Genomic DNA, 12,815 nt, shown 5'->3' with positions numbered 1-12,815 from the left:
AGACAGAGGGAAATGTCAGTACAAATAAAAGGAATTATTTTTACAGAACAAGCAGGAGACCCCAGAGGCAAGAGAGAAGTCTGCTTTTTTCTGCTATCAAGGCCCTTCCATTTTCCCCAGATGTGCTGCAGTGCACATACCTGATCCTTGATGACCCAACAGCTGCTGGTCCTGCCATAAGCCTTTGCTGGCTGGTGCAGCCAACAGGTTGGTGCTTCCCTTGGGATCCAGAGGCAGCTGGCACGCTGTGCAGGCCCAGAAGAGTAGGCTCTTTGTCTAGAGGCTGGGCTGAATTCTCTTCATGAGCCCTTGATGGGCATTGCTGTGTATGCTGCCTGTCCTCCTCTTGGCTGGGTATTTTTAGGCCTCTGTGGTTCCTGGTTTTCCAGAGTCTTGATGAAGCATCCATTACAGAGGCAGGTGAAGGGCTTTTTGGAGGGAATGGAAATAGATAACGTTTTGTGTAGTAAAATGCTGCATCCTCCTGAGCCTGTGACAGACCTGAAATGGAGTGGAAATCACAGTGATTTACCAGTTCATCTGAATGCTAAATGAGTAACCCAGTGAGGGAAAGGTTTTGGGACACTGTGTGATGAAGCTGGGTGGGCAGATGTGTCCTGATGTTGGCCATGTTGAGTTGCTTCCTCTGATAGTCAGTCTGGGTTCACCGGCAGCCTCCCCGCCAGCACTGCTGGTGATGTGCCAAGCATGGAACAGCTCACAGGCAGAGCTCCAGGGGGACACACAAGCTCACCCATCCTCCTGCTCTCAGGCAGGATAACCCTGCATCATTCCCTGCCAGTGTTTGCATTGATTTGTTCTAGATACCTTAAGACTCCTTCCAGTGATCTGAAGTGCAAGGCATAGGAGTAATCACAGATGAGTGGATCCACTTTTTCAATCAGAGGCAGAGATCATGGAATCTCATAATAAGTGCCTCACTGCTGGGGAAAATATTGCACTACATGTAGGGCTACTTTCTGGCTGTTTGTGTTTCAGCCATGCAATTCTCTCTGTGTAATATGTGCAACACCCAGCGAAGAAAAAACTTGTTGCTGACTTATAAATATAACAAGAATGCACACATATTTAGAACCATTCTATATATAGCAGGGATCTGATTGCTCTTGTCTATTGAAAGAACCAACCATTCTATAAATAGCAGGGATCCGATTGCTCTTGTCTATTAAAAGAACCAACTGTACCTAAGTGCCTGATGTGCAGGGTCCTGGGCAGGAACATAATCTAAAGAATGTGTCACCAAAACCCAGGCTTGGAAAGTTCATCTTCATGGCTCCCAATTGATGGGGATGAATTTTACTGCCTAGGTAAAGCTGATAAAAAGTTTTTATGGAACAGTTTGTATCACACTATATGCTTTTAAAATGTTTAAACTTCGTATTTGTTTTTAAGTATAGACACTCTGAGAGACTGGTATGTCTGACTCAAGAGCCTGAAATAACATTCAACGCCTTCCAAAAAATGCAGTTTATATGGATCTGATGCTGCAAACATTTTTATGTAAGAGTGGCTTTGCTCAGATGACTTGTCCTTTTCTGGTCAGAAGGATTGCTTCCAGCAACAAGTTCTTCTGAGAGAAATTCAAGTTGGATTGGACACACTTCTGATTTGGGATCCAGGTCATTCCCCCCTGCCACCTTCGACAATTCTTGATTTCAAACCACTCCATTATCTCCCAGCAGATTTAGCTAGAAGATGGACAGATCCATGCCTAGCCATTCACTTTCACAGTGCTGTAGGGCATGACACTGGTACACGGTGAAATGTTTGTGACATTGTCTGCTCAATCTTCAAAGATCATGAGACCATAATATAAAGAAATAATACAAAATCTAAACCAGATCATATTAAATCTGAAGAGACCCTGAAATCATAATCTAAGACTTCTGTGGTCAGTGGACAGCAGGCCATTCCTTTAGATTTTTCCAAACAGCTTTTGTTCTTTAGTAGTGTTGATACATACAGATGCTTTGAATAGTTTAATGATATTTCTGGGTTTTTTTCCAAAATATACTATATTTTCCCAAATTTCAGTAGATCCATTTTTGCCATTGAAAGAAATGTAAAATGAAAACTCACATGCTTTTACTTATTGAGAAAAGAAAGACTTATTAACAATAGAAAAAAGATTGAAGTTGTAATTATGTAAAGTACTGTATTTGGTATGTATTTGCAATAACCATTATTAATGTTTTTAACATTCTTAAAGTCAATATTCAACAAGCAGTGAAGAGTGGGAATTCTGCTTTCATTCATGTAAATGCAATTTCAGAGAAGCCTTTGGCTTTGTTCCTAAGTAGAAGAGCATGTTCCATTTTTAAACTTTTTATTGAATGCGTCCTTTTTGTTGCACATCTTTTCAGAATTCCCAGTTGCTCAGTTAAACCTTAATCATTAGCTCATTCATTATTTACATCAGTGCCAACTGGGCTCAAATACAGCTCAGTAGGAATGACAGTGTTTTAGACTCACCTGGTACTGTGATAAATTATTGGCACAAGGTAAAAGACAGAGATATATCCTTCTACTAGATTTGATGCTAAGCTAGCCTGAGATCACCTTTGCTTCCCTTAATTCTACAGATCCATGCTGAAATGTATCAACTGATGGGCAACACAGTTGGCCACAATGTCCTGCTTAAAAACTGGAATGGATTGCTTAGGGTCTGGTTCTGCAATAGTATTTTCCAGTTGCTGCTCTAGAGCACTGGCACCAGATCTCATAAAACACTGGGGTTACCAATGCACCTATCTACAAACACCACGTGCTATGCCCAATGCCAACCCTTCCCCAGGGATTTAGCTCCAGTACCTGAGGAAGAGAGGAAGAGACTGGAGAAGGAAGAAGGGTCAAGTGAAATCTTCTCAATGAGGTCCTCATCACAGGCCTCCCTCAACTCATCTTCTGAACTGTCAGTCAGGCTACAGGCTTCATCCTCATTCACCTTCAATGCTTGGCTCGTTTGTTCTTGCTGATCTGTTTGCAGGCACCTGGACAACATCAAGCATCGCACTTTAATTAGCTTTTGAGTGTGTTTATGCAGCTGGTCAAGTGCAGTTTGGCATGGCCACTCAGACAAACACCCAGGCAGTGGATTTAGTTACCCACTGTTATTTCACACTTTCCAGCAGATAACAAAAATAATTTTAATTGACCATCTAAGATGCCCGTGTCTGATTATCTCAAGTGTTAATGTTAATCAGGTGAAGAGGGCAGATTTAAAATACTATCCAGTGAAGTAAGATCAGAGAAATAAAACCATTTTTACTTCCAAAATAACAATTATCTGTCTGTGAGATCTATGAGATCTCAGCAAGGTGGTATTTGTCTTTCAGCCTTTTGTTTGCTTAGGCCAATGTGCTGCTTGCAGAAAAGCTCATCCCCTTTCAGCTCTTTCACTGTCTGAAGGTAGACACTGTCAGGGCCAAGAAGGGCTCACCAGTTATGAAAAGTCACTTCCTTGCCCATGCTAAAGAAGCGAACCCACCCTGCCTGTGGTCCGGAGAGAAGGCAGAGGATTCTTCTCCCTTGCCATCCTGCAGGTGCTCCAGGCAGGAGGATTGCGGCCCAAAGCAGGGACAGGAGGGACAGGAAGGTAGGAGGCCGAGACTATCCCTCGAAACCGCCACCAGGTGGCCAAAGCGCTGATTTGATATTTGCAGCAGAAAATTAATGCACAGTTTATTGCACATCAAGATTTCCCCGGCAGTCTCACCCCTTGTCCTTCTCCCTCCATGCTCTCAGGTCAGGGGATGCCTTTTCCTGGTGCAGATCTCTTCCTCCTCCAGACTCACAAGGGTTTTCTGTCCTCAGACCACACGGTTTCAAAGGGCTCACAGCAGGTGGCTGCAGAAATGGCAGGAGTTATCTTGATATCCCTGGGAACTCTTCCCAGGTCTGTTTCTAGATGTGGATTTTAGAATGCATCAGAATCCACTGGTACTCCTGCATTTTTAGATCCCTCCTCACCATTTTCTCATTCTTCAATTTTAAAAAGTCACACACCCTATGTGTTCTTACAGCCTGAGGAACCCAGGGTAGCAGTTACAAAATTGTTGATTTATATTGCACTGGATATAAGCCTATATAGGCATATATAAGCATAATAGAAGCATATAATAATATAATATAATATAATATAATATAATTAATATAATTAATATAATATAAGCATGTATAAGCATATAATAAAATATATGCTTAATATAAGCATATTAAGGCCAGTACCACAGAAACTGCATCACTCAGTATATGACCACAGTCCCATTCCACATGCCAGTTTTTAGCACTAAAACATTCAAATTTGTTTCAGAAAATCTTCCTGGGCTCAGGCAGGGTCAGCAGAAAGACAATGGTGGGACATATTTTGTCCCTGCAGTTCTTTAACATCAGTTGTCAGCATTAAATCAGTGTCCTGTGCATCTCTGATTTACCACAGACTGTTCAAACCTACACAAGTGCACCTGTGCTGTGCTGAACCTCAGGGCCCACAAAAGCTGACCATGACAAGCCAGGCTGCTCCCCTTTACCCACATTGGTATCCTCTCACTAAATTATTGCCAAAATGAGTAGGCTGACCCACAGGATGGGGGTACCACCCCACTGCCAAGAGGAACAAACTTTGGCTTTGTGTTTGTTTAGTCAATAAGAGCAACCTTGAAGCATTAGCAAGCTGACTGTTTACACCAACATCAAAGAAACACTTCTGAAAAAATCTTTTGCTTAACAGCTGTTGTAGAAATATAATCAAATTTTGCAATCCTGCCTTGTACTTTGCTCATTGCAGGACGATAGGAAGTCAGCCCCCAGCAGCTGATATGTGATTTGCATGTGTTGCTTTACAGCTGATGGTTCACTGCTAACACATGGGCAACATCATGGCAGGAGACCCTCTGTCCTCCTCAAGGGCAGCTGCATGTTGGGCTTCTTGGGATACAGAACAGAATGAGCTGCCACCAGCCACAGTGGGAGTTCAGCTCATCCCAGGACTTACAGGGGTCACCAGGCAGAAATATGAAGTACACAAGAAAAACATACACCTAGCTTTTGCCTCCTTGCATGAAGGGCCTTGGCGGGGTTCCCACATATAACTTGACGGACTCCTAAGCAAAACAGGAAAAAAGAAAACATTTTACTCCAGCACTTAACAATTGGTGCTCACTTTGAAATCAATCAATATCATTTCCCATAGACAGGAAGATGTAGCATTTCATGGTATGGGCTCATGGTATCAGCTTGTATGGCCTGAGACTGCTGCTAAGAGGCAGTTTCTCTGTTTCCACCAGAATCTGGCTTATTCTGCACCTGCCCTGCCTCCTTAGCTGTGCTGGTGCAAATATTTGTGTGGATACATGGCTAATCAGATCAGGGAACAAATTCAGATTAAAACAAAATATTAATTTTGGGGGTATTTTTTTTTTTTCTGCTGGATTATTTTTCAGCTGGATCTCAATTAAAAATAGGTTAACAAGATGTGAGACAGCAGAATCAGAAAGAAGCAGTGACCATTGGGTGAAACTGTTTCTATCAGTAGTGTTAACTGCCTAAAAGTGCCTGAAAAATTACGGTCTCATTCCCTGACAAGTTGTACTTGGCTTCCATGTACATTTCCAAATGTGCACTCAGCTGCTGACTTCATCTAACACATCATCCTGAGTCCTACCTGTAGGGAAGGAACTGAGAAGAGAATGGCATCTGAGAAAAGTAGCCCACAAGGCCTGGAAACAAATGCCATCTTCCTATCTAATCTGTACTCTGGTCAAGGTCTTTTCGGGAGTCAGGGAAGGATGGGCAGTATTTCCAAGTGACTAGGGCAAGAAGGGCAGTGGTAGACCTGTGTTTTGGCCTAGCATGTAGATCAGGATGTGAAGTCAAGGAACTGACTCCTCTCGCTGAGGTACCAACCTCAGAAAACCCAAAATGAAGTGCTCATTGACAGCAGCAATGCTGCTGCAGTATGAGACTGCAGTGCACATGATCCAGTGGGAAGGGAATGTGCATCACCACACCTAGTGGACTACCTTGGACCACATTCTTGTTACTGAACAGGATGTGCCCAGATGTTACTCAAGCAGGACAGTTGCAATGAAGTATGAAAGGCAGTGCCAGCAGGGGAGCACCATTGCAGTATGGGGCTGTAAAAAGGGACAGCAGCATATGATGCACAGGGGTGAGGGCTGAGGAGTGGGCAGCCCGGGTGACTTGCACCCTCTGCTGCAGGGGAAATAAAAGAAAGCCTACGCTAGAGGAGGTGAGTCTCATGGAAGAAAACATATGCTGAACCTGATTAGCAGTGGCATGGGTGGGTGGTATTCAAAGCACCCCAGCTTTCATCAGTAATAACATTCAGAAGGAGGTGGAGGTGTGGGAAAGAACAGGATTAAAAAACATACATTACCATGTGTCAAATCACTGGAGTCATCTTCTGTGAAAAGCTTATCAGGAAAAACAGTGGGATCTGGAAGAGGAGAGCTACCGTGCAAGACGCTGGCATCACTACATGTCTCTACATTAGAAGACCACTGTGCATTTCCAGGTTTGGAAGTTGTTGGAGGTTTTGGACCACATCCAGACTGCTTTGCTGCTGCCCCAAGATACGTATCTAGAAGAGAGATTTCATTAGTGTGAGCACAGTTGTGCAAGGCCTCAAACCACACCATCACTGTACATTGCCAATATGGTGACTGCTGCTGCACACCTGGAGCTATAGGGGACAGAAAAAGATGTAATTACAGCTACAAGAAACGTGCTGGAATGGGTCAAGCCTAGAGACAGAGGGCTTCCTGTGCTGCACAGTCATGGCAGAATCTGGGGATCTCTAACAAAACCGATCTCCCTTCCCACTCTTCTCCTGCTCCTGAGCACCACAGACTGCTGAGGTTATAGGGCAGGAACTGCTCTGTGCTCACCACCCACCTCTGAATGTCCCACAGGTGAGCCTGCATGCATCCAGGGCCCTGCTGCTTTCCCTGCCTGCATGCCCAGGATAAGTGTAAGCTGCCTCTCATTTGCTGCCCACCTGCCCACAGGGGAACCATTCCAGACTTGCCACAGGCACAGCCTAGGCCCCCAGTCTTAAAACATGTTGCCTAAATGCCCTGGCACAATGCAGATGGCGATGGACACCTTACGAGAGCTTCTAGTCAAACAGGGGAAACTGTGTACCAGGAGTTACAGAAATCTGGAAATGGCAGTGATAGATTTTTCCAGTAGTGCCCCAGAGACAGATACTTCTCTACCACAGAAAGAAAGGTGACAACTGTTTTCGTAATGCTACAGGGCAGGAAGGATTATACAAAAACTAACAAAGGCAGACAGAGCCATGTCCTCTTACCTGCCCAGCTGCTGGCTGTCCTGGGAGCACAGCACAGCTGCAAGAACAGCATATGCAGCCAACAACCCATAGGACAGAGAATTTCATTTCAGTGCCCAGATGAATAACATGCTTTGTAAAGTGTTGAGCATTTACCAGCTCCAAAGTGAGGCCTCGGCTCTGTTACAATATGGCCATTTCCTTCAGAGCTGAGTATTAGTGACCTTTAATATATTTTGGCCACAGCTGTTGATATGAACCCATGACATACATAGCAGGTAAAAAGTAAAATCAACATTGTTCCTGGAAAGAAGAAAGTACTGGGATGTCTGAACTTACAGATTTAGAGCTGAAGGCAAGAATGTAAGTCTGGTTACACTAGGAAATTACACAAATTCATAATTTTGTGCCTGCCCCTACTGTTTCTGTTAGCAAACTTTGTTAACTGGTTTTCTGAACCTCAGGTGATGTTGCCAAAGCAGGATCACCGAGGGATCAGATTTTAATGGATTTTTTCCCTACCATAACTACTATTACAACTAATGATTTGGACCCATAGGGATTAAATAAATGACAAATGTATGTACTTATTCCAAAACAAACTAAATTTTTAATGGAGTACAGTTGGCAGGCAAACCACAACTTGGGGAGGGGGCTGGGAAGCCAACTGCATTGCCCACGCTAATGGGAAGCAACAGGAGCAGTTATAGGAAATACTTTGCAATATTTAATAGTATGAGGTAAAGTGCATGTAGTATGACACACAAAAGCATGGATATCTGAACTATTACCAAGGCTACAAGCAAGGGGACAACAGATTTACTTTCAAACCATTTATTCTCTACTAATGAATGTAATGAACCTAATTACAGTATCAAAGAAAGTGGAACGGATTTCTTATGAGACCATGCAATCTTTCTGAGATGTTGCTATCACAGAAGGGTGGTAACCAAATTGCCTTTCCTATTATTAAATTGGAATAGGAAATCCTACTACATCCATGCTACACAGGATTGACTGTTACCATGGAAAGAGCCATGAACAGCTGTTGTTGAAGCATCCCTTTCCAAGCTTTGCTTCTTCCCATCATGCAGAATGAGCCCCAAGTACAGACTCCCAGCTACTGCTGGATTTGCTCAATGCTCTAGAAGTTTTCTGCATTTTTTTATCTTGATGCCCATCTTAGGAAAATTTTCATTTAAATCTGCACTGTTATCTGCTGAATTCCAGCTTTCTTACTTCCCAAGTGAAGACAAGATCCTTTGTCCCTTCACTGTAAGTAAAAGTTGGCTTTAAAGAGGTCGGCTTGCTCCTAATCTTTTTTTACACATCATAACCTGAAAAATGAACCCCAATAGGAAACCTGTCATACCTAACAATGAAATGTCTCTGGCTAAACCACCTTCCTTGATGGATTCCTTGATGATTAGAGAATCCTCATGCATCTTCTTGGAAGAAAGGAGATCAGTCTGGCTTGCTGGTATTCTGTCCAAATACTTCAAGTGGGGAATGAGTTTTTTTACTTCTGCTCTGTAATTATAATCTGTTTCCTGGAGAAATTGAGAAAGTGGTCAGTTTATTTAACAGTCTGTGGACTGCCAGTAGCACAGTACTGTTCCATTTGTATGACTGCCATATAACTTGAAATGCTCCTCACGTAATTTCTACTTGAATTGATCATGAAAATGTCCTGAGCAGTGCAAAGACATGGCCTTCACCCAAAGGCTCCTTTGTTGTTTACCCACCAATGACTTTGTCATTTGTCTTTGTTACATTATGTATAATGTGCAAAAGCATAGAAGGCCACTGAAGCCCATGGAAAGCCTGGGCACCCTCAGAATTCAGCCAATCTATCTCCCTGCTTTTGTGATTCTCTGGTGTTTGCATCAATACTCAGGTGACAGGAAGACTTGAAAATATGTTACGAGTGTTGCTACACCTGCTGATGGAAAAGGAAAGAACATTTCCATGAACTGTCTTTTCAGGCACGCAGTAAAAAAACATATAAAGCAAGAGTGCACTGCAAGTGGCAGGATACAAATGGACAGCTACCTACAAATCAATTGCTTCACTGAGGCAAATCTTATGCTTTTCAGGACATTTCATGCAATATTAGAAATCCCCCCAAAGTTGAGTCCTTATTTAATACAGAGTGGTCACAAAAAAATTCTTTCTGTGGGACCCAGCTGGCTGGATGCTCCTTCCCCCTGCACAATGCAGCACTGATGCTGGCAGAGTAAAGTAAATGTAAAGTAAAACACCAAGTAAAATGTTTTAGTTGTTGTTAAGAGGCAGATACTAATTTTCTCGAGCTAAGTCTTTAATCTTAATTTAGAAAATGAGTCAACCATTCTCAGCTACAGCCAATTTCCAACCATGTCCTGCTGGAGAGAAGAATCATGTTACGCTCATGTTACATTACAGCAACAGAGGCTGCAGAATTTATCATCAGGTTGTTGCTCTTGGTTTAGATAACAGGGGAAGATGAGCTCATCTGAAAATCAAATTACAGGGAGCAAACAGGCCATCTGAAGAAAGAGCAGTAAATTTAGCTGGACCATTCTGTAGATTAAAAGTAAATAAATAGGGGAGCTTTTACAGACCTTTAGCAAGGGCCAGACTACAAGAAGGAGCTTGAGGAATTAGAGCTGGCCATTGAGGGCACACCAAAGTAAGCCCACATCTACTCTTTTCTGTACACCAAAAAAAAAAGTGCAAACATCCATTGAAAGCAAGAAAGCAACAAAGTCCATGGAGAAGCTCTCAGCAGCCAAGGGCAGGCCCGCTTTGTAACCACCTGAGTGCAAAGCAGCTTCCCAACACAGACACCGGATGGGAAACTGCAGCAAACTCACAGTCTGCCTCTGCTAGAACTCAGAGTAAAATACACGGATGTGCTGACTCCCCCAGCAAATTCTGCCTGGCATTTGAATGTAACTGTTGTAAGGACTTAAAGATCACAGTTGCCTGTCTCAAACACTGTTAAGGCCACAGAAGGACTTTGCCATGAAATAAGCACAGAATGGATAGACAGGATGGCATTAACTCCAGGGCAAGGTGAGATCTGGTTGGCACATCCTGGATAATACATCTGGACAATAATTCGCCCTGCAACAAACTGTGCAAAGAAGCAACTGTTCACACACATCACCAGTCAAACAAAGATCACTTCAAGTTATGGGATAGATGGCATCTGCGACCACCAATGACCACTGAAACCCCCCCAGATATTCCTCTGTGGATATGAGGAACGTGGACTGTAGAGAACATAAAGGTGGTACTATTGTCTAGGTATTATCTCAGACCTAGGGGGAGGTTAACAAAGCCAGGGAGAAGAATGTATCACTGACCACGGACATAAAAAATGCAGAATTTACAGGCTACAAGGAAAGACAAATCAGCAACTATGCTGAAATCAGCTACCTCTGGGTAAAAGGTAATTCTGACAGGAGGAGATCATGATCATTGACTCAAAAGAAAAGAAAGACTAACCATGTGGACTAATCAGCATTAGAGGCAAGAGAGAATCATTTCACCAATAGCGTAAGACAACTGTGTAGCCAATGAGCATTAATTCCTTTGTTTGCTAAAAGGTATAGAGTGAAAAGTTTTGAACGATCTTGAGACTCCACCACCAAGAAACCCAGGGTGAAGAAGGATCAACAGGGATACCACTGGATCCATAGGTGGTGACAATGTTTTCTTTCTCCTCTCTTTTATATTTCTTTCTATTTCTATACCTCACATTTACTGTTAAATAAAATTGGTGTTACTGACTTCAGCATAAGGTTTGCACCATAATTCAGGCAGAGGCATCTCTCACTAATCAGACCTTAGCACCTATGTGCACAGGAGTAGAGACAGCCATTCTGTGTTCAGAACAGTAGGGCACACCACCACATACTACTGCTCTTTGTAGTTCCATTGTGTGACAATATGCAGAGCATCCCAAGGACTGATTTCCTCACCTGAACAAGCCATGGGAAATCTGACATTTCTCCATTACAAGTACACTTAAGGACGGAAGATGCCAAATCCTCCAAAAATCCCACTTTCATTAAGCAGGAATGACAAAGGAGCAGAATGAGACTCTCTGTGCTGTTAGGATACACTGTACCATTTCCATGGTAGGAAGCTATGATAGGAAATTCCAGTAGCTGCATTTATCTCCACGGGAGTGGAAAGAGTAAGCAAGCATGCCTTGTCCATCACAAGCAGGCAGTGCTTCCTTACTGCAGGAGTATGTTTTTTTGTCTCATGGTTGCATCTTCCATAAGGGAGAAATGTTGATGGAGAAATCCCTTAAGTACAATTTCACCAGTTCAAACCAGAAAGGCAAATATATAGTATTTTCTTTTGAATTCTAGAGAGGAAAATTATGATAGCTAAAGAGCTACTTTCCATGGCCCTTTTTGCTGAGAAATACAGTCAAGCCAACAATTACAGCTGAAAAACACTATTAACTCATATATCTAAGAAGTGCCAAGATTTAAAATACACACATCTATTGCATGATTGAGTTTTACTGTTAGCACCTGTTTTCAAGTTTAAGTCCAGGAAAAATATCAAACCCAAACTTTTAGGCAAATTAACAGCATGAGCATGACTACTTTAGAATACACAGGAAAGCTATGGAATATGCCACAGTGGGATAACAGCATCAACTCTGATTTCTGAACCCTGCATTATCAGGTGTTTATGGCGCCATTGTGAATTGCACCACCTTAGTGAGACCTGTGTTTTACATAACTTTGTGTCTGTGCATAGGCCTATGACCTTCCAAGAGACCTGGATGGCAATATATTGGTGTTTTAATATCCCAAGAATGCTTTTTTATGAAGAAGAAGAAAGTGAAAGAGAGTAATATGGCTCTGAGACTGTTCATGTAGAATGAGATCTCCCTTGCTTTGCTTGTTGAGTGCTCTGAAACCCAAATCAGATCATGTATTACTGTGTTCTGATCTTTGTGACACAGAGGCTTTCTCATGACTTCAACACAATACCTCAGCAGAGTTATTCTGACCTTTCAGTACAAAAGAGGTGAATGACTGTATTTTGTATCTTCAGCTTTCTCGGAAGGTCTTTTTGATCGTTTGATTTTAAGACTTCAGGGGAAAGGGTAACAAGCAGTTCCAACATTATAGCTTTTCCTAGTTACCTCAAGCGCTGTTTTTCTGAGGGCTCAACTTCTGAGTGTGATGGTGTTGGAGCACTTGCTCTTGGACTGGAGTGCCTCCAAAAGAAATGCAAAAACCTCAAAATCAGGTATCTAATCACGGAATTGCAGAATGGTTGGGGTTGAAAGTGACTTCTTAAGATCACCTAATCTAACTCCTCTGCTAAAGCAGGTTCACTTGGAGCAGGTTGCATAGGATTGCATTCAGGTGCGTTTTGAGTATCTCCAGGGAAGGACATTCCACAGCCTCTCTGGGAAGCCTCTCCCAGTGCTCATAATCCAAGAAAAGAAGTTGTTCCTCATATT

The 12,815-nt window shown here is 42.7% G+C and overlaps 1 protein-coding gene across 11 annotated transcripts in view; it reads right to left on the bottom strand.

Moving 5' to 3' along the window:
* The window catches only part of LRRC56 (leucine rich repeat containing 56), a 77,860-nt gene that overhangs the window by 900 nt on the left and 64,145 nt on the right, over positions 1–12,815 (bottom strand). For all 11 annotated transcript variants that reach the window (XM_085062739.1, XM_085062744.1, XM_085062745.1 and 8 more), the window contains 6 exons: positions 8,706–8,883; positions 6,419–6,622; positions 5,059–5,123; positions 3,737–3,867; positions 2,833–3,011; positions 141–501 (listed from right to left, as the gene is read on the bottom strand). In XM_085062739.1, the coding sequence (XP_084918865.1) occupies positions 141–501; positions 2,833–3,011; positions 3,737–3,867; positions 5,059–5,123; positions 6,419–6,622; positions 8,706–8,883 (1,118 nt within the window). The remainder of the gene's footprint in view (positions 1–140; positions 502–2,832; positions 3,012–3,736; positions 3,868–5,058; positions 5,124–6,418; positions 6,623–8,705; positions 8,884–12,815) is intronic.

Source organism: Lichenostomus cassidix, chromosome 5 (assembly GCF_008360975.1).
Source record: "Lichenostomus cassidix isolate B80296 chromosome 5, HeHo_3.0, whole genome shotgun sequence".
Lineage (NCBI taxonomy): Eukaryota > Metazoa > Chordata > Aves > Passeriformes > Meliphagidae > Lichenostomus > Lichenostomus cassidix.
Note: the sequence above shows the minus strand (reverse complement) of the source record. Positions and strands in the feature narration are given on the sequence as shown.